General features: G+C 43.9%; 1 protein-coding gene and 1 non-coding gene across 2 annotated transcripts in view; one reads left to right on the plus strand and one right to left on the minus strand.

Moving 5' to 3' along the window:
- The window catches only part of LOC142204542 (uncharacterized), a 252351-nt gene that overhangs the window by 73273 nt on the left and 158233 nt on the right, over positions 1 to 20845 (minus strand). The window contains exons 82-86 of the mRNA XM_075275859.1: positions 19545 to 19580; positions 19252 to 19308; positions 17997 to 18068; positions 15177 to 15248; positions 14186 to 14221 (exon numbers count right to left, since the gene is read on the minus strand). Of these exons, the coding sequence (XP_075131960.1) occupies positions 14186 to 14221; positions 15177 to 15248; positions 17997 to 18068; positions 19252 to 19308; positions 19545 to 19580 (273 nt within the window). The remainder of the gene's footprint in view (positions 1 to 14185; positions 14222 to 15176; positions 15249 to 17996; positions 18069 to 19251; positions 19309 to 19544; positions 19581 to 20845) is intronic.
- Positions 13508 to 13612, plus strand: LOC142205372 (U6 spliceosomal RNA). Its single transcript, XR_012716384.1, has one exon. It is a non-coding gene; the product is annotated as a U6 spliceosomal RNA (small nuclear RNA).

The following is a 20845-nucleotide window of genomic DNA, read 5'->3' on the forward strand; positions in this document are numbered from 1 at the left end:
TGTGGTAAAATTAGGGGCCTCAGCTTATATTCGGGTCGGCTTATACTAGAGTATGTATAGTAATTAGAGATGAGCGAACAGTGTTCTATCGAACTCATGTTCGATCGGATATTAGGCTGTTCGGCATGTTCGAATCGAATCGAACACCGCGTGGTAAAGTGCGCCATTACTCGATTCCCCTCCCACCTTCCCTGGCGCCTTTTCTCCCACCTTCCTGGGACAGGAACTACGACACCGGTGACGTTGAGAAAAGTAGGCAAAACCCATTGGCTGCCGAAAACATGTGACCTCTAATTTAAAAGAACAGCGCCGCCCAGGTTCGCGTCATTCTGAGCTTGCAATTCACCGAGGACGGAGGTTTCCGTCCAGCTAGCTAGGGCTTAGATTCTGGGTAGGCAGGGACAGGCTAGGATAGGAAGGAGAAGACAACCACAACAGCTCTTGTAAGAGCTAAATTCCAGGGAGAAGCTTGTCAGTGTAACGTGGCACTGACGGGCTCAATCGCCGCAACCCAGCTTTCCCAGGATCCTGAATGGAATACACTGTCAGTGTATTCCCGTATACCCGATATATACCCCCGATACCCGTTCCAACGGTGTGCCCCCCCACCTTCACCCCAGAAATACCCTGCAAGTCCCCTAGCAATAGAATTGGGGCTATATACACCCACTATTTTTACTACTGCCATATAGTGCCATTGTCTGACTGGGAATTCAAAGAATATATTGGGGTTACGTGCACCCACAATTTTTACTACTGGTATACAGTGCCAGTTTCTGACTGGGAATTCAAAGAATATATTGGGGTTATAAATACCCTCATTTCTTGCTACTGCCATATAGTGCCAGTTTCTGACTGGTAATTCAAAGAATATATTGGGGTTATAAATACCCTCATTTCTTGCTACTGGTATATAGTGCCATTGTCTGACTGGGAATTCAAAGAATATATTGGGGTTACGTGCACCCACAATTTTTACTACTGGTATACAGTGCCAGTTTCTGACTGGGAATTCAAAGAATATATTGGGGTTACAAATACCCTCATTTCTTGCTACTGCCATATAGTGCCAGTTTCTGACTGGTAATTCAAAGAATATATTGGGGTTACGTGCACCCACAATTTTTACTACTGGTATACAGTGCCATTGTCTGACTGGGAATTCAAAGAATATATTGGGGTTATAAATACCCTCATTTCTTGCTACTGCCATATAGTGCCAGTTTCTGACTGGGAATTCAAAGAATATATTGGGGTTACGTGCACCCACAATTTTTACTACTGGTATACAGTGCCATTGTCTGACTGGGAATTCAAAGAATATATTGGGGTTATAAATACCCTCATTTCTTGCTACTGGTATATAGTGCCATTGTCTGACTGGGAATTCAAAGAATATATTGGGGTTACGTGCACCCACAATTTTTACTACTGGTATACAGTGCCAGTTTCTGACTGGGAATTCAAAGAATATATTGGGGTTACAAATACCCTCATTTCTTGCTACTGCCATATAGTGCCAGTTTCTGACTGGTAATTCAAAGAATATATTGGGGTTACGTGCACCCACAATTTTTACTACTGGTATACAGTGCCATTGTCTGACTGGGAATTCAAAGAATATATTGGGGTTATAAATACCCTCATTTCTTGCTACTGCCATATAATGCCAGTTTCTGACTGGGAATTCAAAGAATATATTGGGGTTACGTGCACCCACAATTTTTACTACTGGTATACAGTGCCATTGTCTGACTGGGAATTCAAAGAATATATTGGGGTTATAAATACCCTCATTTCTTGCTACTGGTATATAGTGCCATTGTCTGACTGGGAATTCAAAGAATATATTGGGGTTACGTGCACCCACAATTTTTACTACTGGTATACAGTGCCAGTTTCTGACTGGGAATTCAAAGAATATATTGGGGTTACAAATACCCTCATTTCTTGCTACTGCCATATAGTGCCAGTTTCTGACTGGTAATTCAAAGAATATATTGGGGTTACGTGCACCCACAATTTTTACTACTGGTATACAGTGCCAGTTTCTGACTGGGAATTCAAAGAATATATTGGGGTTATAAATACCCTCATTTCTTGCTACTGGTATATAGTGCCATTGTCTGACTGGGAATTCAAAGAATATATTGGGGTTATAAATACCCTCATTTCTTGCTACTGGTATATAGTGCCATTGTCTGACTGGGAATTCAAAGAATATATTGGGGTTACGTGCACCCACAATTTTTACTACTGGTATACAGTGCCAGTTTCTGACTGGGAATTCAAAGAATATATTGGGGTTACAAATACCCTCATTTCTTGCTACTGCCATATAGTGCCAGTTTCTGACTGGTAATTCAAAGAATATATTGGGGTTACGTGCACCCACAATTTTTACTACTGGTATACAGTGCCAGTTTCTGACTGGGAATTCAAAGAATATATTGGGGTTACAAATACCCTCATTTCTTGCTACTGCCATATAGTGCCAGTTTCTGACTGGTAATTCAAAGAATATATTGGGGTTACGTGCACCCACAATTTTTACTACTGGTATACAGTGCCATTGTCTGACTGGGAATTCAAAGAATATATTGGGGTTATAAATACCCTCATTTCTTGCTACTGCCATATAGTGCCAGTTTCTGACTGGGAATTCAAAGAATATATTGGGGTTATAAATACCCTCATTTCTTGCTACTGCCATATAGTGCCAGTTTCTGACTGGGAATTCAAAGAATATATTGGGGTTACAAATACCCTCATTTCTTGCTACTGGTATATAGTGCCATTGTCTGACTGGGAATTCAAAGAATATATTGGGGTTACGTGCACCCACAATTTTTACTACTGGTATACAGTGCCAGTTTCTGACTGGGAATTCAAAGAATATATTGGGGTTACAAATATCCTCATTTCTTGCTACTGCCATATAGTGCCAGTTTCTGACTGGTAATTCAAAGAATATATTGGGGTTACGTGCACCCACAATTTTTACTACTGGTATACAGTGCCATTGTCTGACTGGGAATTCAAAGAATATATTGGGGTTATAAATACCCTCATTTCTTGCTACTGCCATATAGTGCCAGTTTCTGACTGGGAATTCAAAGAATATATTGGGGTTACGTGCACCCACAATTTTTACTACTGGTATACAGTGCCATTGTCTGACTGGGAATTCAAAGAATATATTGGGGTTATAAATACCCTCATTTCTTGCTACTGGTATATAGTGCCATTGTCTGACTGGGAATTCAAAGAATATATTGGGGTTACGTGCACCCACAATTTTTACTACTGGTATACAGTGCCAGTTTCTAACTGGGAATTCAAAGAATATATTGGGGTTACAAATACCCTCATTTCTTGCTACTGCCATATAGTGCCAGTTTCTGACTGGTAATTCAAAGAATATATTGGGGATACGTGCACCCACAATTTTTACTACTGGTATACAGTGCCATTGTCTGACTGGGAATTCAAAGAATATATTGGGGTTATAAATACCCTCATTTCTTGCTACTGCCATATAGTGCCAGTTTCTGACTGGGAATTCAAAGAATATATTGGGGTTATAAATACCCTCATTTCTTGCTACTGGTATATAGTGCCATTGTCTGACTGGGAATTCAAAGAATATATTGGGGTTACGTGCACCCACAATTTTTGCTACTGGTATATAGTGCCAATTTCTAACTGGGAATTCAAAATGCGCAAGGCTCCCGGAAAGGGACGTGGACGAGGCCGTGGGCGAGGTCGGGGGAATGGTTCTGGGGAGCAAGGTAGCAGTGAAGCCACAGGGCGTCCCGTGCCTACTCCTGTGGGGCAGCAAGCATTGCGCCACTCCACAGTGCCAGGGTTGCTTGCCACATTAACTAAACTGCAGGGTACAAACCTTAGTAGGCCCGAGAACCAGGAACAGGTCTTGCAATGGCTGTCAGAGAACGCTTACAGCACATTGTCCAGCAGCCAGTCAGACTCTGCCTCCTCTCCTCCTATTACCCAACAGTCTTGTCCTCCTTCCTCCCAAAATTCCCAAGCTTCACAGAACAATAACCCCAACTGTCCCTGCTCCCCAGAGCTGTTCTCCGCTCCTTTCATTGTCCCTCAACCTGCCTCTCCACGTCACGATTCCACGAACCTAACAGAGGAGCATCTGTGTCCAGATGCTCAAACACTAGAGTCTCCTCCATCTCCGTTCGATTTGGTGGTGGATGACCAGCAACCCACCCTCATCGACGATGATGTGACGCAGTTGCCGTCAGGGCATCCAGTTGACCGGCGCATTGTGCGGGAGGAGGAGATGAGACAGGAGTTGGAAGAGGAAGTGGTGGATGATGAGGACACTGACCCGACCTGGACAGGGGGGATGTCAAGCGGGGAAAGTAGTGTGGATGTTGAGGCAAGTGCAGCACCAAAAAGGGTAGCTAGAGGCAGAGGCAGAGGTCAGCAGCTTAGGCGAAGCCAGGCCACACCCGGAATCTCCCAAGATGTTCCAGTTCGTACCCAGCCCCGAAAAACTCCCACCTCGAGGGCACGTTTCTCGAAGGTGTGGAGTTTTTTCAAGGAATGCGCCGAGGACAGATATAGTGTTGTCTGCACAATTTGCCTCTCGAAATTGATTAGGGGCTCTGAGAAGAGCAACCTGTCCACCACTTCAATGCGCCGTCATTTGGAATCCAAGCACTGGAATCAGTGGCAGGCAGCAACGGCAGGACAAAGGCCGCCTGCCGTTCACGCCACTGCCTCTGCCACTGCCTCTGCCTCTGCCACTGCCACTGCTGACTGTGCTGGCGATGCACTCCAGAGGACGAGCCAGGACACCACTTCATCTGCCTCCGCCACTTTGTTGACTTCTCCCTCATCCTCCCCTGTTCCTGTCTTATCTCCTTCTCCTGCACCATCAAAGGCACCATCAGGCGCTTCTTTACAACAACCCACCATCTCTCAGACATTGGAGCGGCGGCAGAAATACACTGCTAACCACCCACACGCGCAAGCCTTGAACGCCAACATCGCTAAACTGCTGGCCCAGGAGATGTTGGCGTTCCGGCTTGTTGAAACTCCCGCCTTCCTGGACCTGATGGCAACTGCGGCACCTCGCTATGCCGTCCCTAGCCGTCACTACTTCTCCCGGTGTGCCGTCCCCGCCTTGCACCAGCACGTGTCACTCAACATCAGGCGGGCCCTTAGTTCCGCGCTTTGCACAAAGGTCCACTTGACCACCGACGCGTGGACAAGTGCATGCGGACAGGGACGCTACATTTCACTGACGGCACACTGGGTGAATGTAGTTGAGGCTGGGACTGCTTCCCAAACTGGCCCGGTGTACCTCGTCTCCCCGCCTAACATTCCTGGCAGGGACACGAGAAGAACACTCCCCTCCTCCTCCTCCTCTACCGCCTCCTCCTCCGCCACCGCCTCCTCCTCCGCCACCGCCTCCTCCTCCGCTGTTAGATTGACCCCAGCTACGAGTTGGAAACGTTGCAGCACTGGCGTTGGTAGACGTCAGCAGGCTGTGCTGAAGCTGATCAGCTTGGGGGACAGACAGCACACTGCCTCCGAGGTGAGGGATGCCCTCCTCGATGAGACGGCAATATGGTTTGAGCCGCTGCACCTGGGCCCAGGCATGGTCGTTTGTGATAACGGCCGGAACCTGGTAGCAGCTCTGGAGCTTGCCGGACTCCAACATGTTCCATGCCTGGCCCACGTCTTCAACCTAGTGGTGCAATGTTTCCTAAAGAGCTACCCCAATGTTCCAGAGCTACTGGTGAAAGTGCGGCGCATGTGCGCCCACTTTCGCAAGTCGACAGTAGCCGCTGCTAGCTTAAAATCTCTCCAGCAACGCCTGCATGTGCCACAACACCGGCTTTTGTGCGACGTCCCCACACGCTGGAACTCAACGTTTCAGATGTTGAATAGAGTGGTTGAGCAGCAGAGACCTTTGATGGAATACCAGCTACAAAACCCTAGGGTGCCACAAAGTCAGCTGCCTCAGTTTCACATCCATGAGTGGCCATGGATGAGAGACCTTTGTGACATCCTACGGGTCTTTGAGGAGTCCACAAGGAGGGTGAGCTCTGAGGATGCGATGGTGAGCCTTACAATCCCGCTCTTGTGTGTTCTGAGAGAATCCCTGATTGACATCAGGGATAACTCAGATCACACAGAGGAGTTAGGGATAGCATCCGATCCGTCACAGCTGGAGAGTAGGTCCACACATCTGTCCGCTTCACTGCGTTTAATGGAGGAGGAGGAGGAGGAGGAGGAGGAGGAAGAAGAGTTGTCCGATGATGTGATGGTGATACAGGAGGCTTCCGGGCAACTTCGAATCGTCCCATTGTTGCAGCGCGGATGGGTAGACATGGAGGATGAGGAGGAAATAGAGATTGAACTTTCCGGTGGGGCCAGAGGAGTCATGCCAACTAACACTGTGGCAGACATGGCTGAGTTCATGTTGGGGTGCTTTACAACCGAAAAGCGTATTGTCAAAATCATGGAGGACAACCAGTACTGGATCTTTGCTATCCTTGACCCCCGGTATAAAAACAACATCTCGTCTTTTATTCCGGTAGAGGGGAGGGCCAATCGCATCAATGCTTGCCACAGGCAATTGGTGCAGAATATGATGGAGATGTTTCCAGCATGTGACGTTGGCGGCAGGGAGGGCAGTTCCTCCAGTAGGCAACCAAGTTCTCACCGGTCCACACAAACGAGGGGCACACTGTCTAAGGTCTGGGACACCTTGATGGCACCCCCTCGCCAAAGTGCCGCCACGGAGGGTCCTAGTGTCACCAGGCGTGAGAAGTATAGGCGCATGTTGCGGGAATACCTTTCCGACCACAGCCCTGTCCTCTCCGACCCCTCTGCGCCCTACACGTATTGGGTGTCGAAGTTGGACCTGTGGCTTGAACTTGCCCTATATGCCTTGGAGGTGCTGTCCTGTCCTGCCGCCAGCGTCCTATCTGAGAGGGTGTTCAGTGCAGCCGGTGGCATCATCACTGACAAGCGCACCCGTCTGTCAGCTGAGAGTGCCGACCGGCTCACTTTGATAAAAATGAACCACCACTGGATAGAGCCTTCATTTTTGGGCCCACCTGTGTAAAGCACCCCAACATGAAACTCCATGACTGTACTCAACCTCTCCAATTCCTCCGCATCCTCATACTCATCCACCATAAGCGTTGCACAATTCTGCTAATACTAGGCTCCCTCCACCCTGATTTCCCCCAACTCTGCTGGTTAGAGGCTCCCTCCACCCTGATTTCCACCAACTCTGCTGGTTAGAGGCTCCCTCCACCCTGCTTTCCCACAACTCTGCTGGTTAGAGGCTCCCTCCACCCTGCTTTCCCACAACTCTGCTGGTTAGAGGCTCCCTCCACCCTGCTTTCCCACAACTCTGCTGGTTAGAGGCTCCCTCCACCCTGCTTTCCCACAACTCTGCTGGTTAGAGGCTCCCTCCACCCTGATTTCCACCAACTCTGCTGGTTAGAGGCTCCCTCCACCCTGCTTTCCCACAACTCTGCTGGTTAGAGGCTCCCTCCACCATGAATTGGTCCAAACTGGGCTGTTTAGCGGCTCCCTCCACCATGAATTGGTCCAAACTGGGGTTTTTAGAGGCTCCCTCCACCATGAATTGGTCCAAACTGGGCTGTTTAGAGGCTCCCTCCACCATGAATTGGTCCAAACTGGGGTTTTTAGAGGCTCCCTCCACCATGAATTGGTCCAAACTGGGCTGGTTAGAGGCTCCCTCCACCATGAATTTGCCCAAACTGGCCTGTTTAGAGGCTCCCTCCACCATGAATTTGCCCAAACTGGCCTGTTTAGAGGCTCCCTCCACCATGAATTGGTCCAAACTGGGGTTTTTAGAGGCTCTCTCCACCATGAATTGGTCCAAACTGGGCTGTTTAGAGGCTCCCTCCATCATGAATTGGTCCAAACTGGGGTTTTTAGAGGCTCCCTCCACCATGAATTGGTCCAAACTGGGGTTTTTAGAGGCTCCCTCCACCATGAATTGGTCCAAACTGGGCTGTTTAGAGGCTCCCTCCACCATGAATTGGTCCAAACTGGGGTTTTTAGAGGCTCCCTCCACCATGAATTGGTCCAAACTGGGCTGTTTAGAGGCTCCCTCCACCATGAATTGGTCAGAACTGGGGTTTTTAGAGGCTCCCTCCACCATGAATTGGTCCAAACTGGGCTGGTTAGAGGCTCCCTCCACCATGAATTTGCCCAAACTGGGCTGTTTAGAGGCTCCCTCCACCATGAATTTGCCCAAACTGGCCTGTTTAGAGGCTCCCTCCACCATGAATTGGTCCAAACTGGGCTGGTTAGAGGCTCCCTCCACCATGAATTTGCCCAAACTGGGCTGTTTAGAGGCTCCCTCCACCATGAATTTGCCCAAACTGGCCTGTTTAGAGGCTCCCTCCATGAATTGGTCCAAACTGGGGTTTTTAGAGGCTCTCTCCACCATGAATTGGTCCAAACTGGGCTGTTTAGAGGCTCCCTCCATCATGAATTGGTCCAAACTGGGGTTTTTAGAGGCTCCCTCCACCATGAATTGGTCCAAACTGGGGTTTTTAGAGGCTCCCTCCACCATGAATTGGTCCAAACTGGGGTTTTTAGAGGCTCCCTCCACCATGAATTTGCCCAAACTGGGCTGTTTAGAGGCTCCCTCCACCATGAATTTGCCCAAACTGGGCTGTTTAGAGGCTCCCTCCACCATGAATTGGTCCAAACTGGGGTTTTTAGAGGCTCCCTCCACCATGAATTGGTCCACACTGGGCTGTTTAGAGGCTCCCTCCACCATGAATTGGTCCAAACTGGGGTTTTTAGAGGCTCCCTCCACCATGAATTGGTCCAAACTGGGCTGGTTAGAGGCTCCCTCCACCATGAATTTGCCCAAACTGGCCTGTTTAGAGGCTCCCTCCACCATGAATTTGCCCAAACTGGCCTGTTTAGAGGCTCCCTCCACCATGAATTTGCCCAAACTGGGGTTTTTAGAGGCTCTCTCCACCATGAATTGGTCCAAACTGGGCTGTTTAGTGGCTCCCTCCATCATGAATTGGTCCAAACTGGGGGTTTTAGAGGCTCCCTCCACCATGAATTGGTCCAAACTGGGGTTTTTAGAGGCTCCCTCCACCATGAATTGGTCCAAACTGGGCTGTTTAGAGGCTCCCTCCACCATGAATTGGTCCAAACTGGGGTTTTTAGAGGCTCCCTCCACCATGAATTGGTCCAAACTGGGCTGTTTAGAGGCTCCCTCCACCATGAATTGGTCCAAACTGGGGTTTTTAGAGGCTCCCTCCACCATGAATTTGCCCAAACTGGGCTGTTTAGAGGCTCCCTCCACCATGAATTTGCCCAAACTGGCCTGTTTAGAGGCTCCCTCCACCATGAATTGGTCCAAACTGGGCTGTTTAGAGGCTCCCTCCATCATGAATTGGTCCAAACTGGGGTTTTTAGAGGCTCCCTCCACCATGAATTTGCCCAAACTGGGCTGTTTAGAGGCTCCCTCCACCATGAATTTGCCCAAACTGGCCTGTTTAGAGGCTCCCTCCACCATGAATTGGTCCAAACTGGGCTGTTTAGAGGCTCCCTCCATCATGAATTGGTCCAAACTGGGGTTTTTAGAGGCTCCCTCCACCATGAATTGGTCCAAACTGGGCTGTTTAGAGGCTCCCTCCATCATGAATTGGTCCAAACTGGGGTTTTTAGAGGCTCCCTCCACCATGAATTGGTCCAAACTGGGGTTTTTAGAGGCTCCCTCCACCATGAATTGGTCCAAACTGGGGTTTTTAGAGGCTCCCTCCACCATGAATTGGTCCAAACTGGGGTTTTTAGAGGCTCCCTCCACCATGAATTTGCCCAAACTGGGCTGTTTAGAGGCTCCCTCCACCATGAATTTGCCCAAACTGGGCTGTTTAGAGGCTCCCTCCACCATGAATTGGTCCAAACTGGGGTTTTTAGAGGCTCCCTCCACCATGAATTGGTCCAAACTGGGGGTTTTTAGAGGCTCCCTCCACCATGAATTTGCCCAAACTGGGCTGTTTAGAGGCTCCCTCCACCATGAATTGGTCCAAACTGGGCTGGTTAGAGGCTCCCTCCACCATGAATTTGCCCAAACTGGCCTGTTTAGAGGCTCCCTCCACCATGAATTGGTCCAAACTGGGGTTTTTAGAGGCTCTCTCCACCATGAATTGGTCCAAACTGGGCTGTTTAGAGGCTCCCTCCATCATGAATTGGTCCAAACTGGGGTTTTTAGAGGCTCCCTCCACCATGAATTGGTCCAAACTGGGGTTTTTAGAGGCTCCCTCCACCATGAATTGGTCCAAACTGGGCTGTTTAGAGGCTCCCTCCACCATGAATTGGTCCAAACTGGGGTTTTTAGAGGCTCCCTCCACCATGAATTGGTCCAAACTGGGCTGTTTAGAGGCTCCCTCCACCATGAATTGGTCCAAACTGGGGTTTTTAGAGGCTCCCTCCACCATGAATTGGTCCAAACTGGGCTGGTTAGAGGCTCCCTCCACCATGAATTTGCCCAAACTGGCCTGTTTAGAGGCTCCCTCCACCATGAATTTGCCCAAACTGGCCTGTTTAGAGGCTCCCTCCACCATGAATTGGTCCAAACTGGGGTTTTTAGAGGCTCTCTCCACCATGAATTGGTCCAAACTGGGCTGTTTAGAGGCTCCCTCCATCATGAATTGGTCCAAACTGGGGTTTTTAGAGGCTCCCTCCACCATGAATTGGTCCAAACTGGGGTTTTTAGAGGCTCCCTCCACCATGAATTGGTCCAAACTGGGCTGTTTAGAGGCTCCCTCCACCATGAATTGGTCCAAACTGGGGTTTTTAGAGGCTCCCTCCACCATGAATTGGTCCAAACTGGGCTGTTTAGAGGCTCCCTCCACCATGAATTGGTCCAAACTGGGGTTTTTAGAGGCTCCCTCCACCATGAATTGGTCCAAACTGGGCTGGTTAGAGGCTCCCTCCACCATGAATTTGCCCAAACTGGGCTGTTTAGAGGTTCCCTCCACCATGAATTTGCCCAAACTGGCCTGTTTAGAGGCTCCCTCCACCATGAATTGGTCCAAACTGGGGTTTTTAGAGGCTCCCTCCACCATGAATTGGTCCAAACTGGGCTGTTTAGAGGCTCCCTCCATCATGAATTGGTCCAAACTGGGGTTTTTAGAGGCTCCCTCCACCATGAATTGGTCCAAACTGGGGTTTTTAGAGGCTCCCTCCACCATGAATTGGTCCAAACTGGGGTTTTTAGAGGCTCCCTCCACCATGAATTGGTCCAAACTGGGGTTTTTAGAGGCTCCCTCCACCATGAATTTGCCCAAACTGGGCTGTTTAGAGGCTCCCTCCACCATGAATTTGCCCAAACTGGGCTGTTTAGAGGCTCCCTCCACCATGAATTGGTCCAAACTGGGTTTTTAGAGGCTCCCTCCACCATGAATTGGTCCAAACTGGGGGTTTTTAGAGGCTCCCTCCACCATGAATTTGCCCAAACTGGGCTGTTTAGAGGCTCCCTCCACCATGAATTGGTCCAAACTGGGGTTTTTAGAGGCTCCCTCCACCATGAATTGGTCCAAACTGGGGTTTTTAGAGGCTCCCTCCACCATGAATTGGTCCAAACTGGGCTGTTTAGAGGCTCCCTCCACCATGAATTGGTCCACACTGAGGTTTTTAGAGGCTCCCTCCACCATGAATTGGTCCAAACTGGGGGTTTTTAGAGGCTCCCTCCACCATGAATTTGCCCAAACTGGGCTGTTTAGAGGCTCCCTCCACCATGAATTGGTCCAAACTGGGGTTTTTAGAGGCTCCCTCCACCATGAATTGGTCCAAACTGGGGTTTTTAGAGGCTCCCTCCACCATGAATTGGTCCAAACTGGGCTGTTTAGAGGCTCCCTCCACCATGAATTTGCCCAAACTGGGCTGTTTAGAGGCTCCCTCCATCATGAATTGGTCCAAACTGGGGTTTTTAGAGGCTCCCTCCACCATGAATTGGTCCAAACTGGGGTTTTTAGAGGCTCCCTCCACCATGAATTGGTCCAAACTGGGGTTTTTAGAGGCTCCCTCCACCATGAATTGGTCCAAACTGGGGTTTTTAGAGGCTCCCTCCACCATGAATTGGTCCAAACTGGGGTTTTTAGAGGCTCCCTCCACCATGAATTTGCCCAAACTCTGCTGGTTAGAGGCTCAATCCACCCTGATTTTCAAAACAAATGTTGGTGCCAACCTCAACTTACTACAAGGGCTAAATTCACTGCTGGTGACAAGCTCTCCTCACTGCAAGTGCCAAATACACATGTTTCAAGGTGTTTTCCTACTGTCAGAGAGGTGGTATTGAGTGTGTAAAGTGTGTAGTTGTTAGGCTGTGATGTTGGGGTAATAGAGGGTCTTTGGTGTGTTAGATGCCCCCAGACATGCTTCCCCTGCTGTCCCAGTGTCATTCCAGAGGTGTTGGCATCATTTCCTGGGTTGTCATAGTGGACTTGGTGACCCTCCAGACACGGATTTGGGTTTCCCCCTTAACGAGTATCTGTTCCCCATAGACTATAATGGGGTTCGAAACCCGTTCGAACACACGAACATTGAGCGGCTGTTCGAATCGAATTTCGAACCTCGAACATTTTAGTGTTCGCTCATCTCTAATAGTAATACAATAATTCTGTATTATTACATTTAAAAAGTAACAATCCATTTGCAATATTTTTCTGAAAAAAAGCACTTGAGCTTTCATTATTGTATGTAAAAAATGTATTTATTGATCTCTCATAAAATAAACACTTACAACAAGGTCTTGAGGTGATGGATCCCACTCCTGTCCTGCCTACCAGGTGACAATAGGTATGTATTTGTTTCTCTCTTCTGTAAGGGTCTCCTATGGATAGCTTCTGTATTGTTTGCACATGATAGACGTTACTGGGCAATGTTTTTAGACTCCACATAGTAAGATATAGTTAGTACTTAAAGACTATGTATTCTGGTAATTTTATATCCGTTTATGGTTTTGCTCATGTCCTAGGGTGGCATAGTCTGACATCTGTCTACACTCTGGGTTGTATTTTTAGTCATTCTTGTTTTAAGTGTTAAGTTTCTGAGATATCAATAAATATATTTTTATATACAATAGATAATATCCCAATGTTCATTTGCTTGGTCCTACTGCTGGATTGCTACATGCAGACTTTACCAAATTTAACTATTACAGTCCACAGGAATGTGTTAATATGCAATTAACTCAATTTACTCCAATCACACAATTCAGCCTTAATTTGCTCAAAAAATGTCTTTTATGCTGGATATCATATTTATTATGTGCTTAAGATATTCTGTACATCTGCTTTGTTTTCATTCAGTTTAACACATTTGTTAAAGTGATTGAAATAAATCAGCAGCAGATACATTACTTATTTTCTCCACTGCAATTTATGTCTGGTATAGACAAACCCTTTACAAAACTTCTTTACTTCTATAACTATAATTCTTAGGTCATGCTTGCTTCGGCATCACATATACTAAAATTGGAACTATACAGAGAAGATTGGCATGGCCCCTGCGCAAAGATAACATGCATATTCGTTAAGCTTTCCATAAGAATAAATAAATAAAATTTATAAGGTCTCATATCAAAATCAAGAATGGGACTTTTACCTTGTGTCTGTAAAGCAAAGAGCAGCCTAATTACATTTCATCAGTATTCGTAAGTGGAAGTGAAATCTAAAGGCACCTATTATAGCAGAAAAATGATTACATTTCTGTATTTTGGGCCTATATACTGGTGCAAAATACTGACAAAATACCCTGTATGAAAATGCCAGGGTTTTCAAATGTAGTTATAAATGTAACTGTACCTCTGTATACTGACATTCTGACATTTGTTGTACTACTATTCATACAACAATTGTCACATGAGTTGTACACAGCTTGCATATGACAATATATTCTTGTGCAGCAGCTACATAAAAATGACACAATTATACAAAATTTGTGTTTACAGCTACTATTCAGACCTGTATGTCTTCATGGTAACAGAGACAAACCATTTGTCCTCTGATCCTGCCGTCAAATATCTGTCCACAATGCAAAATAATTATACCCTTGTTATAAAAAAATAAATGTCCCTACTTGTAGACGTTGCATTATGCATAAACAAACCAGCAGTACTACTTACTGTACTTCCAGGAAGCCCGGGCTCGCCAGGTTCACCCTTTCATAAGTAAAGAGAAATACATTGTAACAGTAGCTACAAAATCATCCTGAAAATGATACAATTATTCAGATCTAGCCAGTCTGCTATTCATTTACTCCAAAACACATTTCATCAAGATAACTGTATCAAATTATTATCAGCTATAAAGATGGGACCTGAAAACCACCATTTCAAGATTATTCAAAATGCAAGGTAATTTTAAAATCTAGTTCTTGGAGAAAGGACTGTATAGGAGGTTGAAACTATTAAGCTGCCAGTTCATTCCACTCCTGCAATTTTTGGTGTTGAAAGTATGTTAGGAAATTGCTGTAAAGAAAATTTCTTAATAATTGGCAAAGACTGTAGCTTCATAGTAAAGTTACATTTTAACATGTAATAGATTCCAAAACTGATGCCCATCTTTTATGATGATGGGATATATACAGTATATAGTAATGTTGGAATGGAGTTTGCAATAGATTGATATTGTTTTATTAAAATTCAAATATTTTAACTAAAATTATATTCATTTGAGATACAGGAGAGGTACTGTGTCTCCTTGATAAGACTGCCTTTGCAGGTTTACAGTCTTAAAGGCAACTCCACTAGGAACTCTAGGTATTATTAGTTTTCCTTTATGGAAAAATTGTGCTCTAGTTCCACCTATTGGAAGGTATCTCCCTATAAGTCAGTGCTTGATTTTTAAGAATGCTTTTGACATGACTTAGGTTATAAGTCAATCCCAGAAAATTTCTTCCAAAATATAAAGATTCCTATCCACAGACAGCTGTTTCGGGGTGCTTTCTGCTCATCAATGCAGAGCAGGGTTCTGATTGTCTGGGTGAGAATCCACTGATGAGGGTCAAGAGGGGTACTATGTTTCCTTTCATGTTAAAAAAAATAAAAGCTAAACTAATTATTTTTCTTTACATCTATATATTTACATTTTATTATATATAATCATTCTGTATACCTTCTGTCCTACAGGTCCTCTGGCACCAAATAGTCCTATTGATCCTTTAAAGCCAGCATCACCCTTTGCACCCTATGAAGAATCAATGATATAGTTAATGATGTTAGAAATCCTGTGCCTTATCGCCACAGTAATTAATGCTAAAACATTATTTGGTAGTAACAAATTTAAAGTGTAATTCCCATTTTATTTATTTATTTATTTATTTATTTATTTATTTATTTTTTGCTATTGTACCAGGGAAGGAGGGATGAGTAGAGAGGTGGAGACAGTGAAAATTTTTGTAAGATACTTTATTACTCTATTAAACTTCTTTTTATTAGAAAACAGGCTTTAAACTTCCCAATACCAATGTCTAACAAAGCATTGCCAATGAGACTCTGTCTGTACACATGTACTCAATACAGTATGTAGAGCTGAAGCATTTACTAAGGGAAGGGGGTGGTAGCTGTATGTTTAGTTTTATACCACCTACAAAAATGGTTCTGGTATCCCAAGAAAGCTGAGATTGAATTAGCTGTAAAATTATTAGAGATATAATTAGAATTAGATATATCAATAATTAAACAGTCAGGAGCGTGGCTTTATATGCAGTATGAACTTGCTGCATATGAGGGTGTGTTCACACGGAGTAACATGCCGCGTGATGTGGCACGTATATGGCGTGTGAGACTTTGCACGCCGTATACACTCCCATTGATTTCAATGGGAGTTAGGATCGTTTACGCCACGTTATTTTGCGGCTGTGATTTTGCGGACGCAGAATCACGGCCGCAAAATAACGTGGCGTGTACGATCCTGGCTCCCACTGAAATCAATGGGAGCTTTTACGGCGCTCAAAGTCTCACACGCCGTATACGTGCCACATCACGTGGCACGTTACTCCATGTGAATGGACCCTTAGATTCAAATTTCTGACTGTATTTGTAACTAGTGACATCTCAGATTCTGTTATAGTACTTCAATCTTGGCATCTCAGCTTTCATAGGATACCAGAACCATTTCTCTAGGTGGAATAAAACTGAAGATACAGCCATTTGAAGTGACCACCCCTCCACCACCTGGTAAATAATTTAGCTCTGCATATAAACAATACAACTGTGTATGAACTTTCCAAAGAGACTGATCAGTTAGAGAGTTGCTAAGGAGAATATTATAGCCTGTTTTATAATAAAAAGGAAATTAGATAGGTTAAAAAGTATTTTACAAAAATGGTCACCAAACACCCGCCTGACACTATAGTGAAAAAAATATATAAAAATGGGAGTTACACTTAAATTATACAGATGTAAAGCTGGGTTTATCCAAAAAAAGCTTGAATCCGTTTTCATTGAAATATATTGCTGAAAGATATTGATTTCAGTTTATTACTACTGGATTCATAAATAAATTTTATTTAAAGTACTTTATTATGCTGACATACAGCATGGCGAATATTGTGGTTGTTATTGGACAGTAGTCAAAGATCCACGGATTGACTGTGATTACACTATTCAGTAATGGGAAATAATTTTTACCCTAATATGAGAAAAAAATGCCTTGCTCCTTATTGTAGCTTTTGTCTAGATTGACGCAGCAGGAAATAATTTGTGCTAGGTGGATTTCATGTCATTTTCAACTTTACTATGTTATTCTGTTACATTCAGCTCCGTAGTTTAAAGAAAGAGAGTCATCAAAAAATTACAGATTAACACATATCATGTGACCTCTGAGTTTCTTCCAGGACATAGGACCTCACCTACATATTTATCCTACAACTTCTTGAACCCTAATCTTCATCTTTCTCTACCTACCCTCTACTTTTATTCTTAAAGGGGTTGGCCACTTTCAGACCAATATTGACAAACAAATGTACAATAAAAAGTTGTACAATTTTCCAATATACTTTCTGTATCAATTCCTCTTGGTTTTCTAGATCTCTGCTCGCTGTCATTCATTCTGTTACTTCTAGAGGATAAAATTCTGACCATGGTCATGTGATTTACAGTCCATGGTCATGTGATGTACACTGGTGCACAGCTGATTACTAGGCAGCTGCCTAGTTATGCTGTGACTATAACGAGCGGCTCCTGTGTACTCATCACATGACCATGGACCGTACATCACATGACCATGGTCAGAGTTTTATCCTCTAGAAATAACAGAATGAATGACAGCGAGCAGAGATCTAGAAAACCGTGAGGAATTGATACAGAAAGTATATTGGAAAATTGTATATCTTTTTATTGTACATTTGTTTGTCAATATTGGTCTGAAAGTGGCCAACCCCTTTAAGTGTTCACTACTTCTGAGTGTTTAAATCTTAACGGGGAGCTGTAAACATAACATACTGTAAGCATGTCTTTTGTTAGATGGCTCCTAAAATCCTGCATCTTTCACACTGGCCACTAAGCCTAATAATATGCTTACAATTCCTGTTCTGTATATTGTATACTATTCTGTTCACTTTTCAGCAGTGATTACATTATAACACAGGTAGCATAGTAATACATCTTTTATAGATTTTACCTTGACGGTCATAGCTTATCTGCTTCTTATTGTCCGCTGCTTATGTGCAATAAAGCAGATCTCTAAATACTGTTACTGGTAGCTCAGGTTAGATGGCTGCCTTATAGTCATTTACTTAAAATGGATTTTAAAGAATCTCCAGTTTGGTTTTATTTATGAAATAAAATACTGGAGATACATTTCTATAAGCAGAGCAGTGCAAAGTGGCTACATGAAATGTGACTTTAGCTAACACCTAATGTAAGATTGAATGTGATTCTGTAAGTACACTTTGCAGGTTGATCAGAGCTTTAACATAAGAAGAACATATACTTTTTCTCCTGGAGGTCCATCTTCCCCCTTTTCGCCTTTATCGCCATTAAAACCTGGATGCCCCCTAGCACCCTGCAAAAAAGAAATTCATATGTAGCTTTTTCATACATATATTCAAATATTGTAAAGACAAATTAAACAAAGACATATAAAGACTATGCCGACAGCCATGTCTATTATCACAATGTAATTTACTACAATGTTATGCCCTACACAGGCCTATGCAACTCAATGATAACATATAATCCATCAATTAGCAAGATTGAAGTTACAGATTGAAGACAGCTCGTTTGCAGTTTGTGTTACCATGGTGACACATAAGTTTCCACTGGGGCTGTACATAGTAAACAATTCTCAATGCTCAATGATTCTAACACTCTGTGATCACATTGCAATATCATGTATAATGGCCACTAATATGAGCCACAGGGGGTTTGAGATAACACAAAAGTTGTACTGCAGTATATTACCAGTGTTTGGTCATTACATGCATAATGTCTCTGGGGAAAATACCCCTTAGCTAAAGACCAGTCATGTACTCAGACCCCTTAAGTAGTATATATGCATTACGTGTTATACCTTTATAGCCCATTCAGACATCAGAAAATGAAGATGAATATAGACAGACTTCCACCTCATATTCCTTTTATGGCCTTTCCCCTTAAATAAGCATCAGATTCCACCATGTGAACATACCCTTAGAAACCCACTGCTCTGGAATGGCGGGGGCAATCACTGGTATAGTAGACAGTGGCAATGTGGTGACCAACATGGCCAGCACCACACTTCTACTGCAGCCGATGCGCTGCTGCACTGTCTGGCCCTCATGGAACCACCATTCTCCTGAGAATGGGACACCAGTTTCCAGTGAATGACCTGGCTTCACAGCGTGGTTTCCTTCTTTACTGGAACTATACATGGCTCAGGGCTGTGACATCAACATGACTCACTAAATGAACATTGTGTTCTCTCTACACTCCCAGGCACAATTGAGACAAGGGATTAACCCTTCCTTGTGTAAAAAAAAACCTAACTGTTAAAGTTGTGAGTCCACACCACCATATAGGTGGTCACTGGGCAGTGGAGAACACCCCATTCTTCACTAGAAGATAGTACAAGTGTAATGTTAGTTGTGCATCTTTAAAGTTCAAGGGTGTACGTACAGGCAGTGGCAGATTTTTTAAGTGTTTCCCACTCTGGTTGATACTACTGCTAAAGTAAGCCTAATATGATGCATTCGAAGTCAACTATTTACCAGTTCTCCTTTGCTTCCTTTAAATCCTGTAGCTCCAAATAATGTTGTGGCATCGCCCTGTATGAGAAAAATAAAACCAATCATAAATTAAGACTAATACAGAGATGCATAGTTTCTCTTCTTCAACTTTCACCTCCTGTGAATAGGCAAAAGAGGGCATAGTGTATATGATATGTTTGGATGTGCATAGCTCCATTACCCACAAATTCATCTTAGTAGATCCATATAATTTGCTTATGTTAAGAAGTTGGAGAGTGCCACTAACTTTACATTTATTCGGCTTAATACTTAACCTTTTCTCCTTTGAAACCAGATAATCCTTTGTCCCCCTAAATAAAGACAAACATATCTTGTTACTCATTTATCTCTTATTAAAGAAGCAACATAACTATATGACCAAATAATTTCACATGCGCTTCTATGCAAACATTGTGAAACTTTGAAAATGTATAATTAGAAAGTAGAATCACCTCCATACTGATAGAGGTTGTATACTGCATTTATTCTAATAATTGAATACTATTAAATCAGGAAGAAATTACTTAAAAGATTACAATCTTGGGGTGACCAGAAAACTGCATTTTACAGCATAGAACGTACTGATCCATTTATGCCCTGGATACCAATTCGAAAACTACTTTCATTATAACCCGTATAACTGGTGAATTGTTTCAATATCGAGTATGAGAAGAGACTTGCACAATATACAATACATGGCCAATAGTGGGCACCTGTCCTAATTATTGAGTCCAGGTCTTTCAGCTATACCCAAATCAAATAGTGACATAAAAGCATGAAAACCCCTTTCTGGTCTGTGTAAGCAAACCCGGAACATTGAAGAGCTTAGCAGCATAGGATGAGAACATTTCTAAACTGCTAAATCTTCCCTGATCAAATGTAAAAGTGATATTATTGTGAAGTAGAAGCACCTAGAAGTAAAAATAGCTTAGCAAAGAAGTAATAGACTACAAAAGTTCCATCTGCATATAGTTTGTACTGTAGGTTTTTCTAGTGTTTGTATGTACTTCCTCCATGTTTCCTCCCCTACATCTACAGTCCTATGAAAAAGTTTGGGCACCAACTATTAATCTTAATCATTTTTAGTTCTAAATATTTTGGTGTTTGCAACAGCCATTTCAGTTTGATATATCTAATAACTGATGGACACAGTAATATTTCAGATTGAAATGAGGGTTATTGTACTAACAGAAAATGTACAATATGCATTAAACCAAAATTTGACCGATGCAAAAGTATGGGCACCTCAACAGAAAAGTGACATTAATATTTAGTAGATCCTCCTTTTGCAAAGTTAACAACCTCTAGTCGCTTCCTGTAGCTTTTAATCAGTTCCTGGATCCTGGATGAAGGGATTTTGGACCATTCCTCTTTACAAAACAATTCAAGTTCAGTTAAGTTTGATGGTCACCAAGCATGGACAACCCGCTTCAAATCATCCCACAGATGTTCAATGATATTCAGGTCTGGGGACTGGGATGGCCATTCCAGAACATTGTAATTGTTCCTCTGCATGAATGCCTGAGTTGATTTGGAGCAGTGTTTTGGATCATTGTCTTGCTGAAATATCCATCCC

The sequence above is a fragment of the Leptodactylus fuscus genome, chromosome 5 (assembly GCF_031893055.1).
Source record: "Leptodactylus fuscus isolate aLepFus1 chromosome 5, aLepFus1.hap2, whole genome shotgun sequence".
Taxonomy (NCBI): Eukaryota; Metazoa; Chordata; class Amphibia; order Anura; family Leptodactylidae; genus Leptodactylus; species Leptodactylus fuscus.